The 22,002-nt window shown below is 40.4% G+C and overlaps 1 protein-coding gene across 40 annotated transcripts in view; it reads right to left on the bottom strand.

Moving 5' to 3' along the window:
• Window positions 1–22,002, bottom strand: part of NRXN3 (neurexin 3) — a 1,525,926-nt gene that overhangs the window by 1,390,344 nt on the left and 113,580 nt on the right. For 15 of the 40 annotated variants that reach the window (XM_072762111.1, XM_072762110.1, XM_072762112.1 and 12 more), the window contains exon 4: window positions 19,043–19,072. The exons of the other annotated variants lie outside the window; for them this stretch is intronic. In XM_072762111.1, coding sequence (XP_072618212.1) covers window positions 19,043–19,072 — 30 coding nt within the window. The remainder of the gene's footprint in view (window positions 1–19,042; window positions 19,073–22,002) is intronic. 40 annotated transcript variants of the gene reach the window in all.

Raw genomic sequence — 22,002 nt, 5'->3', positions numbered from 1 at the left:
GGATGCCAGGGTTACAGCGACCTTTCCCTCCTGGCTCTGTACTTTCAAATAGAGCCTCTGTGGGTACACACTCTCCCCCATAGACACCCCCTCCTCATGCAATAGGAGCACTTGACAGCCAGACGGACAGGGTAAATGACACACACCCAGAGTTTCCCGATTTCTGATTAAGGACTTAGCTGGGTTTGGCCTCAGATTTTTCAAAGTCTCCCATTTGAGTGCAGTTGGCTTCTGCTATACAATATCCATTCCTCTATTCCCCAAATTTGGGGTCAAATATCCAGCCTCCCCCTTGAATCTCATGTGCTGCAAGAAAAGCGAAGAAAAGCGAACTCTTTCCCTTAATTCTGGAATTTGAGCATATAAACCAGGCCTAAGACACCTAGGGAGTCCAACCCTCTGACTATGTGATTGGGTCAGAGGTAAACATGTGACTTTAGCTGGTCCAATTAGTTGAAAGCCCCAGGATTTCTGCTGGACTCTTCTTCACTTACATGAATCCAAAAGCAAATCACCCTGGAATGGCCATCAGCCATCATGGGATCACAAGGGAAGCATCCTGCCAAGAAGGAAGCCAAGAGCAAAGCCAAAAACTGGGCGAAGTGAGACAGTAGGTCTTGGTCAAATCCTTTGAGTTACTAGACTTTTCAAGTACTGAGCCCATAAATCCCCTTTGTTGTTTAAGGCAGCTGAACTGAAAGTTCTGTTATTTGCAGCTGAAAGCATCCTAACTGACATACCAGGTAAATAAATCATTCCCTGCTGGGAAGAAAGATAATGTCTCACCAAAATTCCCTTGGCCTGGGCATATATTAGGCCCCCTCAGCTCTCTTCTTCCCCCAAAATAGATTGTCGGACCAAAAAAATAAATAAATAAAATAAAAAATAACACAAAAAAATAAACCTCTCAGATGAAGAAGCTGGTGAAGCAAGTTGCAGAGGAATAGAACATTGCTGTGTCCCCCCCGGCCCCCCAATCCTTCTGCATCCCTGTCTCTCTAAAACAGTAACCTCAAACCAGCTGAGGTTTTTAATCGCCTTTCTTTCATTAAGAGTTTCTTCCTTCACTCCATCTAGGGATTTAAATATCAGAAGCAAAATGTCCACCCCTCCCCCAGTTCTGCAGACCTCCCCCAAGTCTCCACTCCCTCCTTCACTATATTTAAAGCTGGTGGAGGCAGCCTTTTTTCTAATCCCAGTGCAATGCTCTAGGCTCTTTCCTAATCCCTCCACCTGTGAGATAATTGCTGGCATTTAGGAGAAAACTCAATAGTAATCATAGACTTGCGCACAAAGACACAAAAAGAGGCAGATAAAACAGGAGAAAGAAAAGAGTCACAAGCCCAGAATTATCCACACTCTGACATCCATTCCAGAAGTACAATGTGGCCAAAGGGATAAAGGCACAGCTCTACAGGAAGGGGGTGCATTTCAGAATACCATGTTTTTAATAGTGTCTATACATACACTAGAGTAAGAAAATACAAATGTAAGAACTAAAATGGTTTGCTGTCATTTAACTGGTCCACAAATCAGCCACAAATAATAAGCAAGCCTACCAAACAAGAAGTCTTTTTTTTTAAGATTTTATTTATTTATTCATGGGAGACACAGAGAGAGAGAAAGAGAGGCAGAGACACAGGCAGAGGGAGAAGCAGGCTCCATGCAAGGAGCCTGATGTGGGACTCAATCCCGGGACCCCAGTATCAGGCCCTGGGCTGAAGGTGGCGCTAAACCGCTGACCCACCTGGGATGCCCAAGAAAAGTCTCTTAATCAAGGGTGTCCCTTTTTAAGTGACAAAGATGGGAAAAAAGATGCTGAGATATTCTTGCCCAACAATCAGAATAAAGCAAAATGCTATTGAATCAGGCATTTAGCCACACTTCAACAATGTAGCCTAAGATCCCAACTACACTTCTAGCTTTTGGTTATGGATGCAAGATTGAGATTAAATCCCTTAAAAATTGTAATAAAAGTTCATGTATAACAAGTAGGTTTACAAGCTAAGATCACTGTGAAATTTGTTTTAAACAATATACAACAAAATATATTTAACAGAGTGACACACTTCCTTTTTGGTTTGCTTTATTCCTTGGAGTTGGCTAGAGCACTGACTGCACGCCTCCAACTTGCCTTATCAGAAGAATAATTTAGACTTGCAGATTCTGTGGTTTTTAAGGCAGAAACCAAAAGTCTTTAGTTTCACAAGTTCCTGGGGTGATCCTTATGACTTGGAGAAACATCATGGTAACTCTGAAGAATTTTATTTAAAATGAAATACATGTACATATTATAGAAAAAGGAAGGGGTGGTGATCCCCGATCTCCTAGGAACCATGGAGGCATTTTGTCCATTAGTTTGAAGGAAGTTAAGCTGCAGAAGTCTAACAGGCCTGACACAAGATGATGCAACAGCAGAACATAACATCCATTGGGGCAGAAACTGCTGCTGTATCCACAGAACCGTTTTCCCTGCCATCCTGGGCACACAGCTAGATTACCTTTCCCAACCTCTTTTGCAATTCGATGAGATCATAGGATTGGGTTCTGGCCAGTACTAAGTGATACAGACTACTTCCAGTCTTAACCCTAAAAAAAAAAAGAAAAAATCCTTCAAGCTCCCTGTCCTTCTCCCTCTCTCCCCATCTGCCAGTTGAATGCAGTGAAGGAAGGACCAGAGACCCCTCCTCCACCATGCACCAATCTGCACCGTGAAGCGTGATGTGAATAAGAAACTTGTTAGCATTAACCTCCTGGGATCTGGGGACTGTTTGTCGCAGCAGTTAAGTCTACCCTCACACACACCACCGCTTCCCTATAACCTCGCCATTTTACCCTGTCCAGAGAGTAGGACTTCAGGATCAGGTAAACACATACTAGTGGGGCAACAAGCCACAAGTAGCTGCTACAGCAATGTCAGGATAATATCTCAACCTCACAGGAGTCTACTTGCCCCTAGAAAAGGGCTATCATATTTTAAGTATCATTTGGTATAAAGCCCAAGGCAAAAGAAAAAAAATATGAATAGGTTTTGGAATTCATTGTAAAGGTGTTTTCCTCCTACCATATTGTGAATTGCTTAAGAACAAAGACCGATTTTTATTCATTTTGTGTGTCCCCTGTGCTCAGTGCTTGTTAAATTCAATTATACTTTGTTGTTACTGTCAAGAATGGAGGGAACATATTATTTATTAAAGTTATAGCAAGAGCCAGACATTTTGTTATACACTTAACACGTGTTAGTTCACTTCTCAATTTACCACAAGATATTCTTAGTAATACATGTAGATAATATTACATATCTTACATTAATGTATCATTATCCCCATTTTATAGAAGGAAAAACTGAAGTTCAATAAAATAAATTGAAGTGATGGTACAGTATGTAGAATCAGCTTTGGCTTGGGGTCAGAAAAATCTTGCTCCTGCTACTAGCTCTGTAACTAGTTTTGCAATCTTGGACTTCTGTTTTCTTATCTGCAAAAATGGAGATAATGCCATGCAATCATTCAGAGATTTCTTTAAAGCAACATGAGAAATAAAGTTTAAAAAAAAATGCTTCACATGGAGGAGGAACTGGTAGAGAAACTTAAGGATCATTTCAGGCAATATAAACCATTTCCAAGAAGGAAGAAGCACTGGCTCTTACCTCTAAAACAAACTGCCAAGCAAGGGCCAACAGAAAAGCCAGTAAACGGAAATGCAACCGCTTACCTCTAGGGAGACCCATCCTGTCTCTGTCCACTAAATGGATGAAACAAAAAATGCATAAAAGGCTTCCAGCTACAGGGTTGGCCAGAAAGGGCATAAAGGATGTAAGAGAGAAAGTGAGGCTGTGAATCCTCAAATGTATTTTTTTTTCCCGTTATTTTTGGAGGAAAGCCGACAAAAACAGGAAGGAATCTGGAAAGTTGACAAAAATCATTATTCTCCACAAATTACTTTAACCTTGCCTTGTCGGTGACCTTCACACTACCACTGGTTTAATGACATATATTTCAACAGTAGCTGATTTCACTATTAAACAGAGATGCAGAGCACAAGATAATACAACTAAATCACTCTTGTAAATATTTAATACCATTGCCTTTCTTTTTTTCCTTTTAACAAATCACTATCAAAGCTGAGCACATAATAGAAAACACATTTATTTATTCTATCCTGGAAAAAAAGCTTAGTGCTCATGCATTTTATCTATCTAGTTCTCCAAATGACTTTGACACTTGAGAGCCCTTGTGATCAAAACAGTCTGAAGGAAGGTGATTTGGCAAAAATTTAAAAACTGATTTCATGCGCTGATCAACATCCCCCAAAAGTGCCTCGTGGCAGGGCACTACACTTAATCTGTCAGACCCATGGCGAACTCTGAAGGAGAAAATTATTTTTGAAAGAAAACAAAGTGAGGGTTGCCTGGGTGGCTCAGTTGGTTAAGCATCTGATTCTTGGTTTCAGCTCAGGTCATGATCTCAGGGTCCTGGGTTGAGGCCTGTGTTGGGGACTCCGTGAACAGCAGGGAGTCTGCTTCTCTCCCTCTGCCCCTCCCACAAGGCACATATGTGCACTCTCTCTCTCTCTCAGATAAATAAATCTTTTTTAAAAATGAAGGAATGATATTGTCTTAAAGATAGATTCCTATTTGAGAAAAAACAAGTTTCCTTTTTAGTTAAAAAAAAATGTAAATAAAATTACTACACTATTCTTAAAGGAAGTGGAAAAATCATTAAGTAACAATTTGAAAAAAAGTCCTAAGTGAGTTTCCTTACAGGCATCTACTCTTATAAACTGGCAACACGGGACAGTAAAAAGGAAAAAAAAAAAAATGGGTGTAAAAGCTTCCTAAAGTCATCTTGGTGTCACCATTTTAAGTCAAGACAAAGCAGTTGACAGGGCAAGTCCATAAGTGGTGCAAAGAATTCTAAAATCTTGAAAGTCAGAGCAATTTATTGACAGCGTCAAAGGCTGAGTTGCATTGGTTCTCGGGGCAGTCACATATTTAAGAGACATCCATGTTTAGAATGCTCGCACCCTGGTATTTCCAGGACCTTTCTGACACTGCATTATCAATCATGACCTCAGCAGCCTGTGGATGATCTATAACAAATATCATCATGCAGTGATGGTGACAGGTTGGTTGCTTCTTAGAGACAACTTGGTGGGAGGGAGAAGAAAACACCAATGGGAGTTAGAAGGTCTGGGTCTACCGCCAACAAACATGACAAATTATCAGCATGGCAACAAACAGGGCTCTTCTGTCCTTGAAGCATATGTTTTGTCATCCACAAAATCATAGTGGGGTGAACTAAAGGAATTCTAAATTCCCTTTGAGCTCTGAAATTATATGCTCCTAAAATTTGGAGAAGCAGATCAGCATTTTTTATAAAGTAACTCTTAGCTAAATGTGTTTATTTCTTCATGGCTCATGTAGTTTCGTCAAGTAACATAATGAAATGCCTTAGTTCTTTGTGCACACAAAAAGAGCAAACACCTGAAGAACACACTGGCTTTATCAGGATTACTTTTATTATTATTATTTATTATTATTTATTATTATTTATTATTATTATTAGAGGCCCTCAAGGAAGAGGCCAACAGCTCCCTCTTGTAATGGCGGTGCCCAAAGACCTACTAAGAGTAAAACAGAATCACAAGAAGCTTGGGTCTGTCAATGTTACTGAACTCTGCTAAGAGTTATTAACTAGCTCAGTGATTTCTAGTGCCTACTCAACAAGTATTCACTGAGTTATTTCTATCATGAGGCAGGCACTGTTACAGGCACTAGATACACCACGGTGACCAACACACAAACTGCCCCTAAGTTTGTGGAGTGTATGTTCTCATGAACCATGGATCCCTTCATGTTGCATAGTGCCATTTTAATTTGCACAGCACTTCATTGGCATGATATCAATTATTACCCACCTACCAAGTAGGCATTGTACAAGCAAAGACATGGAAGATCAAAAAGATTTGTTCAAAGTTCCCAGATCTATGGTGATATTGACAAGATGTATTTATTATGACACTGATAACTCATGTTTGTTGCTAACATTTATGATAACTAATGGTTTTTTTTTAAATGTCAGATCCAAGCTCTTACATAAGCCTTTTAGATATAGTCTCTCAATGGTTCCCAGCCACACTGTGAAGAAGGTAGTATTATCATTCCCATTTTACTTATTAGGATAATAAGGCTTCACAAGGCTATATGCCTTGTAAATATCAAGCACTACCATCAGTGCTCTGATCTATCGGGCTGTCTTCCCCAGCATCCCGAACTAGTCTTCTGACACGTATCTCAGTGCTCTTTTTATACCAAGTGCTGACCCTGCAATAGAATTATTCAAACTTGGGTATCTGGGGTTCCAGGCTCAACTGCCAGATCAATCACTTTGGAATTGAGAATGTCACCCATCCCATAACAAGTTTGGCCAAGACATTTGTAAATGTTCATTATTGGTCACTTGGGGAAACAAAGCGGGGTACGGCTGGCTCAGCAAACTACATCTCCGCAATCAGATTAATAGCCCCAGGCGAATGGCCTACAACAGATGAATCAATGGCAGCCACTTCATACTGAACAGACAGCACATAAATAGGACAAAGTCCGCCTTGCAGTGAGAGAGCCCACAAAATCCTTAGTTGAGCCAATGATTTCTAAACACAGTACAAGTAATTCTTTCTGGGAAGAATGTCTTCCACCTACGAGTTTACTGGGAGAAAAAATAAAAAGGCATGGAAAGTCAAAGTCTCAGAGTGATAGAATGAATGGTCTTAGCAATAAAGTGGACAAATAAGCACAACGACTGTTAACAGGCTCCAAATTTCAAAGTAAATAAAACTTAAAGTTCCCAGTAATTTTCTCATCTTATGCTGAGATCAGCCCTTCCTGGAGTGAAGCAGGCCATTTATCAGGAGTGTTGTTTACACACAGTAGATGGAGATCCGTTTGAGTACTTAGGTAATACAAACTGGAAGCATTTTAAACAAGACTAGTGTCTTTAAAACTGCAGTTGTTTTAACATCTGTGTTATGCATTTTACCAGGAAGCAGTAATTTCCCTATTGAAACTAATCCATCCAAAAAACTATTCCCAATCAAAACAGAAAATGTAGTTACAAAGATTCTTGAGTAAAGCCAATCCAAAAGCCTCTTTCAAATTCTAGAGACATTACAACTTATAATATTAGACTTGGAAAAGACTTGAAAATTATCCTGTCCAAAGTTTTTCAACTGAACACTAGTTTTAATTCTAGCTATCCTCATCTAAAATGTAAATTATAAAAAAAAAAAAAAAAAAAAAGATTTCACATCAAATACATTTGGGTGACTTTGAAAACTACATTTTCTTTCTCAACAATGAATAACTTGTATTGTCATAACAAAGGTTCTGAGAAGTCCTACAGTCAAAAAATCTGTTTTTTTATTTTTATTTATTTATGATAGCCACAGAGAGAGAGCGAGTGTTTAATTTTGTCTTCAACCTATGTTTTGAGATTTTTCTCAGTGCTTTTTTTTTCTCGAAATATTATTAGCATTTCTCAAAATTCTTTTAGAAGTTGGCAATCTGGGTGAACACGCTGTATAATATCAGATTCTGAAAGATGACAAAACCTTCCCAAATTCACACACGCTTATATTTTTCCTTATGTTTATTTTGAAACCAGGTGATGCACTAGTTTTAAAGAAATATATACCACCTAAAACGTCTCCAGTTCCTCTAGACTTAACCAATAAGCAAATGTTTAGTGTTTGATTGACCTCCACAGTCCTCCCAACAACTGGATAACACACAAATCACTAGAGACATGATAGTACACTACAAAACTCACATCATGAAGATCAAGTTCAGAGATAGCACCAATCGTTGGAAAAGGTGTTTTTTTCCAATGCATTTTTTAAACCATTAAGCAATTCTTTTTTTAAAAGAGTTTATTTATTTATTTGAGAGAGAGAGGGAATAAGTGGGAGGAGTATCAGAGGGAGAGGGACAAGCAGACTCCTCCCGGAGCAGGGCTCCATCTCAAAACCCTGAGATCACAACCTGAGCTGACACCAAGAGTCGGACGCTTAACTGACTGGGCCACCCAGGCGTCCCACCATTTAGTAATTCTTAATAGTAACAAGGCACAACTGATCCTAATAACACGCTAAATTCAGTTTAAATATTTCAAGAAAATGGGTTGAGAGATTTTCCTACCTCTGTTTGTTGTTTAACACCCATGTTAAAAAAAAAAAAACAACACCCATGTTATTTTGTTTTGAGAGAATTAGAATACAAACACATCTCCACGTGATAGTATTTGAGGTTGGAGGTTTAGTTTCGGATAGTCCCAAGCCAAAGCTCTGATTGTCGTTTCGATAATGGATCCGCAGGCATTTGCAAGACACAGTCATTAGCTTATCTTTAAGTAAATATTTTGATTGTCAGCTCGTTGCCAACAAGGTTCTTTTCCAAACACTCCTGATGCATCCAAGCCACTTGCACACTTATTTAATAATCTGCATCTGTGCTAAAATACGAACTCATCCTAAGAAAGTCGAAGCACAGAAAAAGCATGTTCCGGTGGCTCTTCATTTAAAAGGGCTCCGGAACATGTGGACCCCATTCTCTTTCATCACTGTGCTACATTACCATAAAGCTTAGGAAGCGAGCTATTACACACCATCATCCCTCCTAACCGCTATCACAGAAAATCGCACACTCACAAAACAGCATTAATTGTCAGAATTAGCAACCATTTAAAAGGCAGCTGTTCTTTCACTCTTAAATAGGCTCCAAATTTCAGATCCTCTCCTTGTATGGGCGCCCTGATCTATTGCTCTTACGCACACGCTCACAGACACAATGGATCCTTAGCCGAGCAAATTTTTTTTTTAATTTTCTATAGTCAAAGAATACAAGAAAATATTATTAAGCAACATTTTCCACCCCGATACTTGCCATCATTGTTACAATCAGCTGACAAGCTTTCAACCTGCAGGGAAGCACTTGTTACAGCTCCAGGTGAAAGGGCTCTGATTTTTGTGGCGTTGGGAAAAAGAGCAATATCTCTTTAAGAGTCAACAGTAAATTAACTTGCCCAAAAGAGTGAAATAATTAGCACTTAGTAGCTTATTAAAAGGATGGCAAAGGCCAAGCTGCCATCTGGGATCTCCAGTTTCTTGTGATTGTTATTATGTCAAGATGCACAAGCTGCATTAGCTTTCATGTCACCGCGCCTGCCCTTACTTCACATGTAAATTTTAATGAAAGATGCAGCACTTTTAAAAATCAGACGTCCATCAAAAAGTGTTATTAGTCCGGCTTTTTACAAAGCATATGGTCTTTTCTACCTCTGCTGTTCTACTAGCCACTAATGCCTTTGGAAAAAAAAAAAAAAAGAAAAGCCCAATGATATCAATTAGATGTTCTGTTTGTGCAGAAGGAGATCCGAGTGCCATCATAGAGCACAGCTACACCTCACCAGAGGGCAACATTTGTGACTCTGTTTACACACAGTAAAAAACCACAATGCCTCCCTTTCTCACAAGGTTAGCCATGCCTAATGAAAATGAAAGCACTCTGGAGCCTGCCTGCTGTTTACTACATGGATATGCACAACTTTGGAGTGGAGAATCTATATACCAAAAATCAGTGACAGAAAGTAGCACGACAGAAACTTATGGGGGTGATGGGTACTATACCTCGATCCGGATGGTACTGACATCGGTGTATATAAGTGAAATATTTAAGCTGTATACTTAAGAGTGTAGATCTTACACACTCTACACTGTGTGTGCTCTCTCTTAATGAACGGGCAAATGAATAAATGAAAAATATCTGCTTGTTTATACGCAAAGAATGTTTTCTTTTCTGTATCTGAAAATATAAAGGGTGGGTGATTTGAACTGAATTATTACCTGACAGTTTCCCCTTAAAATAAATTAATAAAATTAATTTTAAAACTCCAGATACATAATTAAGTTGAAAACTGAATTTTTTTTAAACTTTTGGAGGAGAGGTAACTGTGACATCTGAAAGCTACTTTCAAACTGCTATGGACTGTCACCAGCGTGTCAGAGGCCGGGCCCATATTGGCGTGGTCAGCCCTGTGTACTCAGCACCTGGCACCTGGCCCAGCACATCATTGGCTGTCTGTCAGTATTTGTTGAATGGTGAATAAACATCGCTTTTCTACTGTTAGAGCAGACAATATGCTAAATTCAGATGCACAGCCTCCCCGACTGTATTCTCTTCAGTACACTACAAATGGAACCTGTGAGAAAACATTCAACCGTTATACACCTATTACTATGTATTTGGAGAAATTGTACCTCTACCCAGATATACCACACTGCCTTGCACTCCTGAGAAATAGACCATGACTTATACAAGCCCAAGCACACAAGGCAACGCACTTGCTTCTTCTCTTATTAAATATTTTTTCATGATGCTACCCTTCTAAATTCTCTTTATAAGTGAAATGTGTCGTAAGGATATTACAATTTAATTCAAAAGATCCTTTTCCTATAGGTGCTATCAAAGTTAAGTTTATATGTGTCCACCTAGAGAGCTACAGTTGAAAATTATACATCCTCTAAGATTAACCAACTTGGTTTGATAAAAATCTATGCAAGTAAAGGACTATTCATTTTCAAGGAGAAAGTGTTTTATGATATATAATACACATATAAAATCTATGCATAATTGATTAATCCAAATTGATCATTGAGAAGGAAATAAGCATGTTGCTTAGAAATCTGAGAAATATTTTCCTTTATGTCGTCAATTGGAATTTAATTGAAATATCTCATTGACTCATCATACAGTTTACTAATAAATCTATTCACATTAACATTTTTTAAAAACTCCAAAAAACAACTGTTCTAAAAAAAGTCATCACTGTCCAATGAAAATTTCTAAATAAGGAAACTAAAAAAAAAAAAAAACACTTCATATTTTTAAAGCACCACTTCAAAGACATCAATGTCAAAAACAGAGAGTTGCTAAAATCAGGCAATTTTACTTTTATGTTGAAAATAAATCTATTTTCCCCCACAGACTTTCAAAATGTTAGAAGGAAAAAAAACATAGAAAACAGGCTTCTTTAAAAAATAAAGTGATTTTATTCATTGTCAAGGGGACAAATCAGTGGTGGATGAGAAACAGATGAGGCAAGAGATGGAAATGTAGTATTGCCCCTATTTTATTATAATTAGATATTTATAGAGCACAGATGAGTTTATTTTCATAATTAGTAGCTGGCATTGCATTTACTAATTTGCATAAACAGTTGGCTATCAAAACAGTAACTACTTTGCAGGGCTCTCTGGTCCTAGCGGGACAAGAGAGGGCTCAACTCCTCAAATAAGCTTTCTTAATGTTATTACCAGCAAAATACAATCTACATGAAATCATGTTCAAGTTCATATAGCTTGATTATCTCTTTCCAGATTGGCCAATATTGATTAGTTCAGCACTGGCAGGTGAATGATCAAATCTACATGGGGAAAAATGTGTAAATAAATTGGAATAGGTCTCTAAATTCTGACAGATTAAAGTATCTAAGGGTCAACATTATCTAGTTCAGCAATAAAGGGTCCTGTGAAGCAAAAGGAAAAGAAATTAAATGCTTCCCAGCTGACCTTATTATTTAAAACTCATGCCAGTACTTGGCTAACATTACAGTCTGCTACCTCTCTTCCTGGTCAGTCTCAGCATTCACCATACCCTCCCCAAGAATGCCTACCCTATTTTACAAAACCAACTTCACCCAACACATGGATCGGGCTCCCTGGCAGTAGTGCCAAGGGTAGGAAATATTCCCATGCCCCGACCTCTGCTACAGGCAAGGAGGAATTTAATCAACCATGCTGCCAATGACTACTTCCCACTATTGACATTTAGCAAGAAATCTTGGAGGAATACCTTACTCATTCTTCCTCAAGCCAAAGGTCAAAAGTTTGTGGCCAACAGGCCAAATCATTTGGGGTGTGTATGTGTGTTCATATCTCCATACATAAAGCAAAAGTTGTCATGAGCTGACATTTTTATAAAATGCACTTCTAACTTTTCTTGAGGATCAGGTGACACTGGGCATGCATTTTTCAGGGTAGCAATCAGCTGCAGCAGAGTAGAGGTTGCTGCCCTTGACAGGAACCAGTTTGCATTGCTCCCCACCACTCTATTGTTGGTCTTACATCAGGATTTTTCTTACACGAGAGCTGCTCCTTGATGATACCTATCAGGCCCCTGTTGACATTTGAGTCTGCAACACCTACCCTAAGTTCAGTTTCAGGAAAAGTATTTGGTGACCTAACCCACAATAGGCAATCCCTAAGTCAGTAAGAAAAGGAGGATAGAAGCTAAAACACAACACTTAAACAAAGTCTGTCAAAATCAGGTCAAAAAAGCTAACCAAGACAGGTTGCTGAGTACCTTCTCTGGTCAGTCACATCTAGGGAATTAAATTTGCTTTTGTCTCAGTTGCAGCCCAAAGGCACCCTGAATGTGCTGATTATCATTATAGCCCATACAATATACGTATACATATACATATACATATACATATACATATACATATACATATATATCATGCTCAGTCTTGTAGATTTAACTTCATAATTCTTTCCATCATGGGTCTACTGCTTTGCTGGTCAGCTTTAAATAATGACAAGGTCTGAGGCTTTCTTTTGACAATCTCCTAAGAATAAATCCAGAGACCTTTCCTGCTTTTAGTCTAATGTAATTTGTGACCATTTCCTTCTGTTACTTGTACACAAAGGGCCAAGAGAAGGCCTGGGTGAGGAGAGAACTAGAACCAGAATATTTGGCTTCATCCTATCCCCCACTGGGACTTCTTTGCTCAGTTGGTTAGAGTAATGAGGCTAGTGATGAGGGGCACAGGTTGGTGTGCAACTCTGGACCAAATACTGAGCTAAGTATAGTGTAGGTGACGGAAATGGCCAAGACACAGCCTCTGTCCTTTAGGGAAAAGCTGCCTGAAACACATGAGTAAATCTGATTCAAGGCAGTTTGGCACAGGTACTCCATAACAGAAGCACAAAGTCTGGCACACCTAGGAGGCTTGGATAAGGGGAGGAAGGGTGTTCCAAGGACACTCAAGAAAGAGGACAGACCTTGGGCCAAAGACCAAACGCAGGAAACCATAATGTGAATTCAGGCAGAGTGAGTTGTTGACTTCAGGAGACAGGGGGCTGGAAGGGGTGATCATGTAGAGTGGAAAATATTGTAGAAAATAAAGCTGGGAAGGCACATTGATAATTATACAATGAGAATCCTTCAAAAGCTTTTGAACAGATGAGCTACATGATCCGATTTAATTTGAATTTTGCTTTATTTTCACTTTTAGGAAAATGACTGACAGAAAGATAAGAAGGATTAGAGATTTTGAGTCCCTTCCACATGCAACCTACAATGCTAGACACATCTGGACATTAACAAATGAATATGTTTGTCTTCCACATACTTGCCATCTTGTAGAGCAGAGTGGCCCAATTCCCAAATAACTCCAATATAAAATTTTAGAGAGATACATGAAGTGCAAGCTCATCTCTGAATGGAGCACTCAAAGATAGCATCAACTAGGAAATAAAATCTACGTGTGATTTTAGTGGGCAGAACAAAGGAGAGGGGGAGCAGTTACAGGGGAGAGAAGCAGAATAAGTAAAGCTGGGAGACAAAGAAAGGTCCAGGAAGATTATTCGGTATCCTAACTGGCAGCAATTTTGCATCTAAGATTAATAGGAGAGAAGGCTAAAAAGGAAAAGAAGCCCATATCAAGGAGGACTTGGAAAGTGAGATAACTAATCCTGCGCTCCATTTGGTGGAGAGCAGAGCTTAAGCAGTTCTCAGTTACTGGACAGACTGGAAGAGAATAGAGGTGGGAGGACTCAGGCTAGGGTAGTAATCTAATAAGGGTTAAGTGGGAACTGAACTAGAGTGTTAACAGTAGAAATGCAAGAGACATCCCAGAAGAGAATCTCAACAAGATCTCTCAACTGATTACCCAGGACAGGAGACAGAAAATTCCTGGGCGATGAGGAGCATAGGGACACCATGAACAAAAACAGGAATGTCAAAAAGGGAAGCTGGATTGTGGCCAGCTGATATGAAGGTTGACTAGACATACTAAGGTCATAGTAGTGGAATATTTATATGGATATTTATATGCTACAGAGAATGCTAAGTGGCAGGCTGGAAGCTGAGATAGGTCAGTGCCAGGGAAATAGTTGGGAGGCACATACGTTTAAGGCATCCTTGGATCCAAGACGGAGTATAAGTAGAGGTTAGGGGTCAGATCCTGAGTTTCATTTCCACTTAATAGCCAACTGACTTAAGCAATTTAGCTCTCTGAGCCTTGCTCTACTTATGCATAAAGCAACAGTAACATCATCACGTACCTCATAAAACAAGCGTGAGGATTAAGTGCAATAAGGCATATAAAGCACATGGCACAACTGCTGGTATACAGGACATGCCCAGTGGTAGCAGCAGTAGCCAGAGAGAGAAAATAAGATACCATGTGCAAAAGCTAAAAAGATCTTGTAGGACGGTTTAGGGGATTAGGGAAAGAAAAAGAGAGATTTGAAGGAATGGGAAGGGAGGAAGACAAGAAGACTGATTCTCATGTATTCTCATAGAAGCCAGTGGGAGGAGGGGCAGAGGGCACAATGTCACACGCTTCAGAAGGGCTGAGTCCTGGGGAAGGACTTTGCCTCTTTGTCCTCTGAGGACATCACTGGCAGCCTCTGGTTGAATAAAGTAGAGAAGTAGAAGGGGCATACATAAATGTATGCTTCCACTCATCCTTCCCCCTTCTCTTCTCCCTTTCTCACCTCCTTTCAAAAGCTCTAAGCTTATAAGGGGGTAAGGGTTCCCTATGACAAATTTCTGAGAATGAGCCTGTCTGTGATTAGTGTAAAAAGAATAGTCAATCAGCCGACTCCAAAGTAGAAAGGACCGAACTGCTTCCAAGGTAACCATACATAACTTTAAAAATCTAGAAAAGCATAACACTCAAAAGAGAGATGGGCCTGTTCACAGACTAGAGTTGAATCAGCATGTTCAATAACCTGTCAGCCCCTGCCTTCTTCAACATTCTCATGCCAGAATTCATATTTCCTATTCCTGTTATTTGCCATTCTTTGTAGTGAGCAACAGCACACAGCTCCACAGAGATAGGGCTGGAGAGTTAGGAGGGAAGAGAGGAGAACCAGATGCAGATACATATTTATAATTTATCAATTAACCTTTCCCTTCACTGCTGCACAGCTAATCCAATTTGAGCTGGTGAGCCAGGTTCTTGGGTGCAGCTTTGAGGAGTGAGCTGTGCTCTCCCCAAAGGTGTGAAGCTGAAAGCCCCATCAGAGCACTAGAGCAAGCCCACCCGCTCAGCACCTCTCCTTTTCCCTGCCTGCCTGGCAAAAGGTTGACTTCAGAAGTGAAAATCCAGTGTTACTTCTCTCCATGTTCTCCTTCCGATGTAATAATGCATTGTCATTCCCGCTTTCTTCGACAGCCCCAGTCCCACCCTTCTCAGCTCATCACCCCGAATCAGAACATTTCTACTCCCCAAAATGGAGGAAACCCAGAAGATAAAACAGCAATGCACAAATATTCCCCCCAAATTGCACATTAAATTTCAAGCAATTCACCAATCCTCTCCCCTTTCTTATTATCCTTCCTTCACAGATGTTGCCCCCAATTCCAGTTGTCCTCAAATAATAGAAGCAACGGTACACCATGTCACATCTCCCCTGTTCCTTCAATACATTTACTGGGAGAGAATCTTAGACTATCCCATGTTTAAGTAAAATAGTTCTGCATAATTACTTTCAGAGTCCCCTATTCCTGCTAGAAATAGCATGCCATAATGGGCGAGTCCCATCCTGGATTTAGAGGGAGGCAGGCCAACTCAGAATGATCCCCAACCACCGAACATGAAGTGCACTGAAGGGAAATGATACCATTGGCTTTTTATTTATTTATTTTTGTAGTTGTTGTTAAAAGCTCTCAGTTATAATCTGGACTGTATTCATCAGAATCGACAATTCCCCTTGGACACATGAATATTTCAGAAGGCAGATTGATAGTTATAACGAGAAAAATAAAATCATCTCTACCTTTACTTCTACCTACAGAAATGAAGTAGAAGGTCCAATTAAGTAGAGGAAGCATGGTGTCCACCATGGAGGCGGTGAGAGAGAGAGAGAGAAAGAGAGAGAGCAGGGAGAGTAAAACATCAGCACACTGCGGACACACAAAGAAATGAAACATACATAACAAAAATCCACAACAGCAAAGGCAACAGCACTACAGTATCTTGAGAAAGCAGCACTGAACAAATGCACAATGTGAAGCCTAAACAAGCCAAAACAGCTTCACCAGCTGCCTTCACCAGCTTCGTATTTAAGCTTTTCCCATTAGTTTCCACCCAGGCCCATCCTTAGAAACATGACAAAGTCTGCATGCAAAAGCACCGCACAGCCACATGTATGTGAAACTGCACACACTTAACCAGTGTAAAATTGGTTTGGGAAAGTCTCATAGAAGCCAAGTTCCCTGGTATTTTCCCAATGTTAGCATGAGTCATTAGGACCAAGAGTGTCACATACATGTATAGGTGGTATACAAACAACACAGGTATTTCTAGACACATTTTCAAGGATCAAAAACCAATTCTGGAGATTCAGTGGGAACCAGACAGAAATCTTTCTTTCATGTTGAGGAATAGGGGAAGGAAAGCATTATAGGTGGGAACCAGAGTCGGTGCTTTAGGCCATCATCACAGGGCAAGAACAGAGAAGGGAGAGGGAAGTGCAGGAAAACATGAGAGGAAGGGAACGCAGTCAAAGGACCTTCTTAAAAATAGATTAAACTTCAAGTTGCAACTTAAAAACTTAGAGGCACTGACCACCCAGAAGAATTCTGCAATGTTTTTTGAAAACCTCTCTAAAGGGGAATTCATGGTATTTGTATCTGTCATTCCTTCATTGCTTAAAGACTCTGTTTCTAGAAAGTAGTTGCTAACCCCCAAGCGTGTGTACCTGGGTGTGTGTGAATCCTCTACTCATCACTTCAATGCTGGGGGCCCAAAAGAAGCTGAAGAGGGGGTGGGAGGTGGGGGTATACAATATAGATTCTCCACATGTTCTTCGTACCGATGTTGGGACTCAGCCCTCCAAAATACCTGAGTTGTACCTCTGAAGGATCTTAGATATCTAAATCAAGATTAAGGAATTCCCACCAGTGTATCCCATCTACCTAGTCTTTATCCTATCACAGCAGCCACATGATGCCCTCGTGCCCCCAAGCCACTGCAGAAGCTAGGAGGATCCCTAAAGAACAAAGGGGAGCACGAGGTGAAAAAGGAAAGAAGGGAGTCTGTCATCAGGACTCCAAGTATCTGCTTTTTCTGGTGGAACTGGCTATCAGAGCCAGGCCACCAAATTCTAGCAATTCAGAGAGCCTGGGTCATCCTGCTTTGCTTTGGCAAAGATGTGCTTAACTTTCTCAAACTCCCAGACACCAGGCTGACGTCAAGAACATCCTCTCGTCATACTCACTTCATAGTTACCTGCTATTGGCAGATAACTTCCCTCACTTTCAGACAAGAATAACGAGGTTCCATCCCAGTCTCTTCCAGCTCTAACACTGGCAAACTCACCTGACCTCTTGCCTCCAGCTCTGTTCTTTGACTCTTACACTATAGTAGACCATATCTTCGTTGAAAGTCAAGAGTTCACATTGTGGATCTTGGCTCAGGTCTGGAGGACGCAATTCAACTGGGAAGGTGTGCTTCCTCCTTATACTGTCTTATCAAGTCAGGATCCCCTCAACTGCCCACCTCCACAGCTCCCTGGACTTCATAAGCAAACTTTTCTCAGCCCTGGGTGGTTTCTTAATCTGAGCATACTCCCCTTTATGGCAACACCAACTGACAGGTCCAATGAAAAGGGAAAAGGGAAGGGGAATGGCCCTTCAGGATTGTCCTACCCTCCTCAAAAGATCAAGAAAAGCCAGAAAACAGAGAAGGACCCCGCCTTGCCCTTTACTTTGGTCCTCCAAAAAAGGCACCAAAGCCCCTTGCATTTTTAGAAAAGAAACAGACAAGAGAAATTAAAGTACAGTCTTTGGGTGTCAGGGCAAGGCAGGTAGACCAATCTTGCAATCATCCCAAGGCTCAGAAGAAACACAATAGTAGCAATTGAACAGTGAAGGAAAAGACAATTTTAAGTAGGCTCAGTTCTCGAATCCTGATTTAGGCTGATGATGTGGAAAATTTTTATTTAGGAGAAAAAGGCTTCATTCACAGCCCACCCTGTGCTTAGCTGAGCTGAATTTCCTGCACAGCTCATTCCCTGCATATTTGAATATTTTAGGTTGCAGATGCTGAATTTACAGATCTTTATATGCAGTTTTCTTCAGGGTGTATAATGAGTTAGAATCCTGCCATGAAGACATTAGCATGTTCTTTCGGTGGTTTTTTTGCTTTTATATAAAACTGAAAACAGTTAAACCCCCAAGGGCTTCCTTTGACCATGTGTGGCTCAAAGTCATTACAATGGGCAGTGGGATGGAGGGGAAGACAAAAAGGAAACCTTTACTCAGAGTGAAATTCAGGGAGAAGTCCAGCTCCTCTCCCCTCAGCCACAGGGCCCCAGCATGGGGCCTGGGGAGGAGCAGGAGGAAGTTAACCGCTCTGTTGCTCTGAAATTAGCTTCATTCACCCCCATTATCGACGCCGTCATGCCTTGTTTCATGCTTCTCTCTTGGAGGCAGCCCGGCAGGGCCAGCGCCCTGAATGACAAATGGTGGTGCAGAATGGACAAGCCAGGGGGATGATGGGGACAGGAAACCAAGATGCATTGGTTAAGGTACCCCCCACGACAGGGTGGCCCCTGCTGCCAGCCTGGCCCACAGCAGGAGGGACAGGCAGCAAAATGGCCTGCCAGCAACAATGAGGCGCTGAGCGACCAGCCAGAGGCACAAAGGCAAGCGGTTCAGGCAGCTGCCGTGCCACAAGCACAAAGCACCTACCTTGTTCACTCATCATGAGGTGGGAGAGGCCTTGAGGAAGGAAAAGAGGGGAAGCAGGGGGAAGAAGGGAAGGGTAAGAGAAAAAGAAAGAAGACAAAGTTAAAATTCCAATGCAATGCAATTGGCTTGTACTTATCAAGTGGAAGGAGGAGTGGCAGGGCATTCACACACACTCCGGAGCATGCACCCAGTGCTGAGAAGCCAGCCTCCTGCTGCCGGGCAGCCCCATGGCCCTCAGGTTTCAGGATGGCCTTTTGTTTGCTGAACTGCTCCAGGCCTCATCATGAGAGTCTTTCTCTTACCATACTGTTCCGTGTGATGCTTAGGATTTGAAACAAATCTATTAAAAATTAGGTCCCTTGGGAAGGAGACTCAAGAGGCCAGGCCTAGCACATTTTCTTCTTTCTTTTAAATGGCTTTTTACAGTAATACATGGTCACTGTAGCAACTTTGGAAAATTCACAAAAGAAAAATCTGTGGTAATCTCACCATCCAGAGGTTACTGCCCAATTTTATTTTCTAGATACTGTATTCTTTTCTACAAAAATGGAATCATGCTGAACGTACTAAATGAGTTCCTACTTGCAAGAGTTGCTCAACCTGAAACTACTTCCCCTCTCACTTTGTCTTAGCCCAGTGACTACCACCCCTGCCCTCCACTACTTCCCCACCACTGTCTTGTCTAAGAAGGTCCCTCGCCATGGATCAGGGACGTAGAGACGAGCACTGAATGGGTGAAAGGAGGTACACAAGGTCCCAGTGAACAAATAGCACAACCTCTGGCTAGGTTCTTAAGGAAGTCAAGCAAGGCAATTAGGAGCTCATTACTTCAAAGAAAACATAAGCTCCAATAAATCTATTAAAAGAAAAGATTTCCAACCAGTAACCAATGGTACCAAGTTTGCTCTTCCTTTGCTTTTGTTATCACTGGAGATATTTGACAAACCCCCGGTCACCCCAGAGAACCTTTACCCAGAGTGAAATCTAGGGATATACAGGATTAATAAAGTAGAAAAGTCTCTGAAGTATAGAAATCCCCAAATGTTTTTCGAGATTACTAGAGATTTAGAAAAGTAATCAGAGGCAAAATATGGGTCAAGTAACTGACTTTTAAAAAGATCAGTGATATATTAAATACATAGATATATGTGCCATAAATGTCATGGAATCTAGTTTTTAAACAAATTTCATTAAACTATAATCACATTTTAAATGCACATTTCTGGCTTTCATTTCTCGAGGCCTAGCATTAATACTCACGGAGGAATGGAATCATGCCAGAGTAAGTCGTTCGCATGATTTGTTTCATTTAAAAAATAATTTTTGGTCTTTTTTTGTGAAGAGATAATAGGGAGACAGAACAAAGGGCTCTACCTTTGGCAAAGAGAAACCACGGTAGAAGTCACTATTCCTAAAATGCCTAATATTTCTGGACCAAGCCATAGCCTTCAGCATCCAGGTCAAGAGCACTAAAAGGGAAAGTCTGGGGCAGGCAAGTGGGATACATGGAAAGGTAACTAATTCACAGGAGGATCATAAGAATTAAGAACTGAGAAGAAGATCCAAGGAGTTACCTAAAAGAAGGAGTTAAAATGAAAAGAAAATAATACTATTATATATTTGCGAGTTGCTAAGAAAGTACAGCTCAAATGTTCTCACCACAAGAAATAAATGGTGATTATATGATGGGATGGAGGTGGTAGCTAATGCTATGGTGGTAATCATTCTGTAGTGTTTAAATGTATGAAATCAACATCTTGTACACCTTAAACTTAACACAATGTTACACATCAATTCTACCTCAATACAGCTGGGGGGAATGTTTAAACTTTTTCTTTCAAATTTAAAAATGAAAGGACAAACATTTCACACTTACAATTAAAGATGTTTAACAGCTCAGAGAAGAAGCAGAAGAGAAATGGTAGGGCCTTTTCTTTTTTTGACTCAAATAGATATTTCAAAAAATGCACTGAATGAAGAGTAAACAGGACAATTGGTTTAAGGGGTATCCAAAGCCCTGGAGAAGATCTTACAGTTGGGCCCCATCTATGTGTTACCTGTGTTTCTTTAAAGTACTGTCTCCCAGTGTACTTCACTGACCACCTACATCAATCATCTGGGAATGCCTGCCTTAACAGTGAAGATCCTTGGCCCCAACCCAAGGAATCTAATAAATTAGAATCTTGGGGAGGAGTTTGGGGAAAGATTTGAATTTCAAACAAGCTCCCCAAGTGATTCCCATGCTCACTAGAATTTGAGTGGCATATAAATCAAATTTTGGTAAATTAAATTGTATGATAAATGCACTAAGAGGAATTGGATATTTAATGGAACCCTGCAGTGGATCCTTTTGTAGAAGAAAGAATCCTTTTAAAATGCAAATAACCCACCACCTGTGTTTTTTAAATTCAAATATGTACTTATCAGGCTTTATTAAGCTACATATGTAGTCGCAGTATTGCAACTCAAATAAAATGTTCATATTCTTCAACTTCTGAAAATCTTAAATAGAAATATTAGACCAAGAATGCAGATCCAGGATCCTGATGTTAAAACTGGTTTTGCAGGCAATGAATCAAAATGGACAAGAAACAGGATGGTAGAAGGGAGAAGCTATAACCATAATTTGGTTTAAGTTTTGCTTATGGAGAAGGAAATTTTATTCCACTTTTAAGAGCTTTTACATCAGTATCTTCTCTTTTACAAATCTATCCTCAAAGCTTACAGAATTAAGAACTGGAACTCAACAATTTCAGAGTGTCCAGGGCTAATCTGAAATTGTCTCTGTCCCTTTCTATTCCCAGACACTCCTACCTGCTGTTAAAAATCTCAGGCCCTCCCCTCCAAACAAATGGAAGAACCAACAATCAACCAACCAAGTGATTCAAGTACCTACTATATGCAAAGATTGGGTAAGGTAGTGGAGAGACAGACAAGTATGGTAGATGGTCATTAACCTC

The sequence above is a fragment of the Vulpes vulpes genome, chromosome 6, assembly GCF_048418805.1.
Source record: "Vulpes vulpes isolate BD-2025 chromosome 6, VulVul3, whole genome shotgun sequence".
NCBI lineage: Eukaryota > Metazoa > Chordata > Mammalia > Carnivora > Canidae > Vulpes > Vulpes vulpes.
This window is presented reverse-complemented; position numbering and strand designations above follow the sequence as displayed.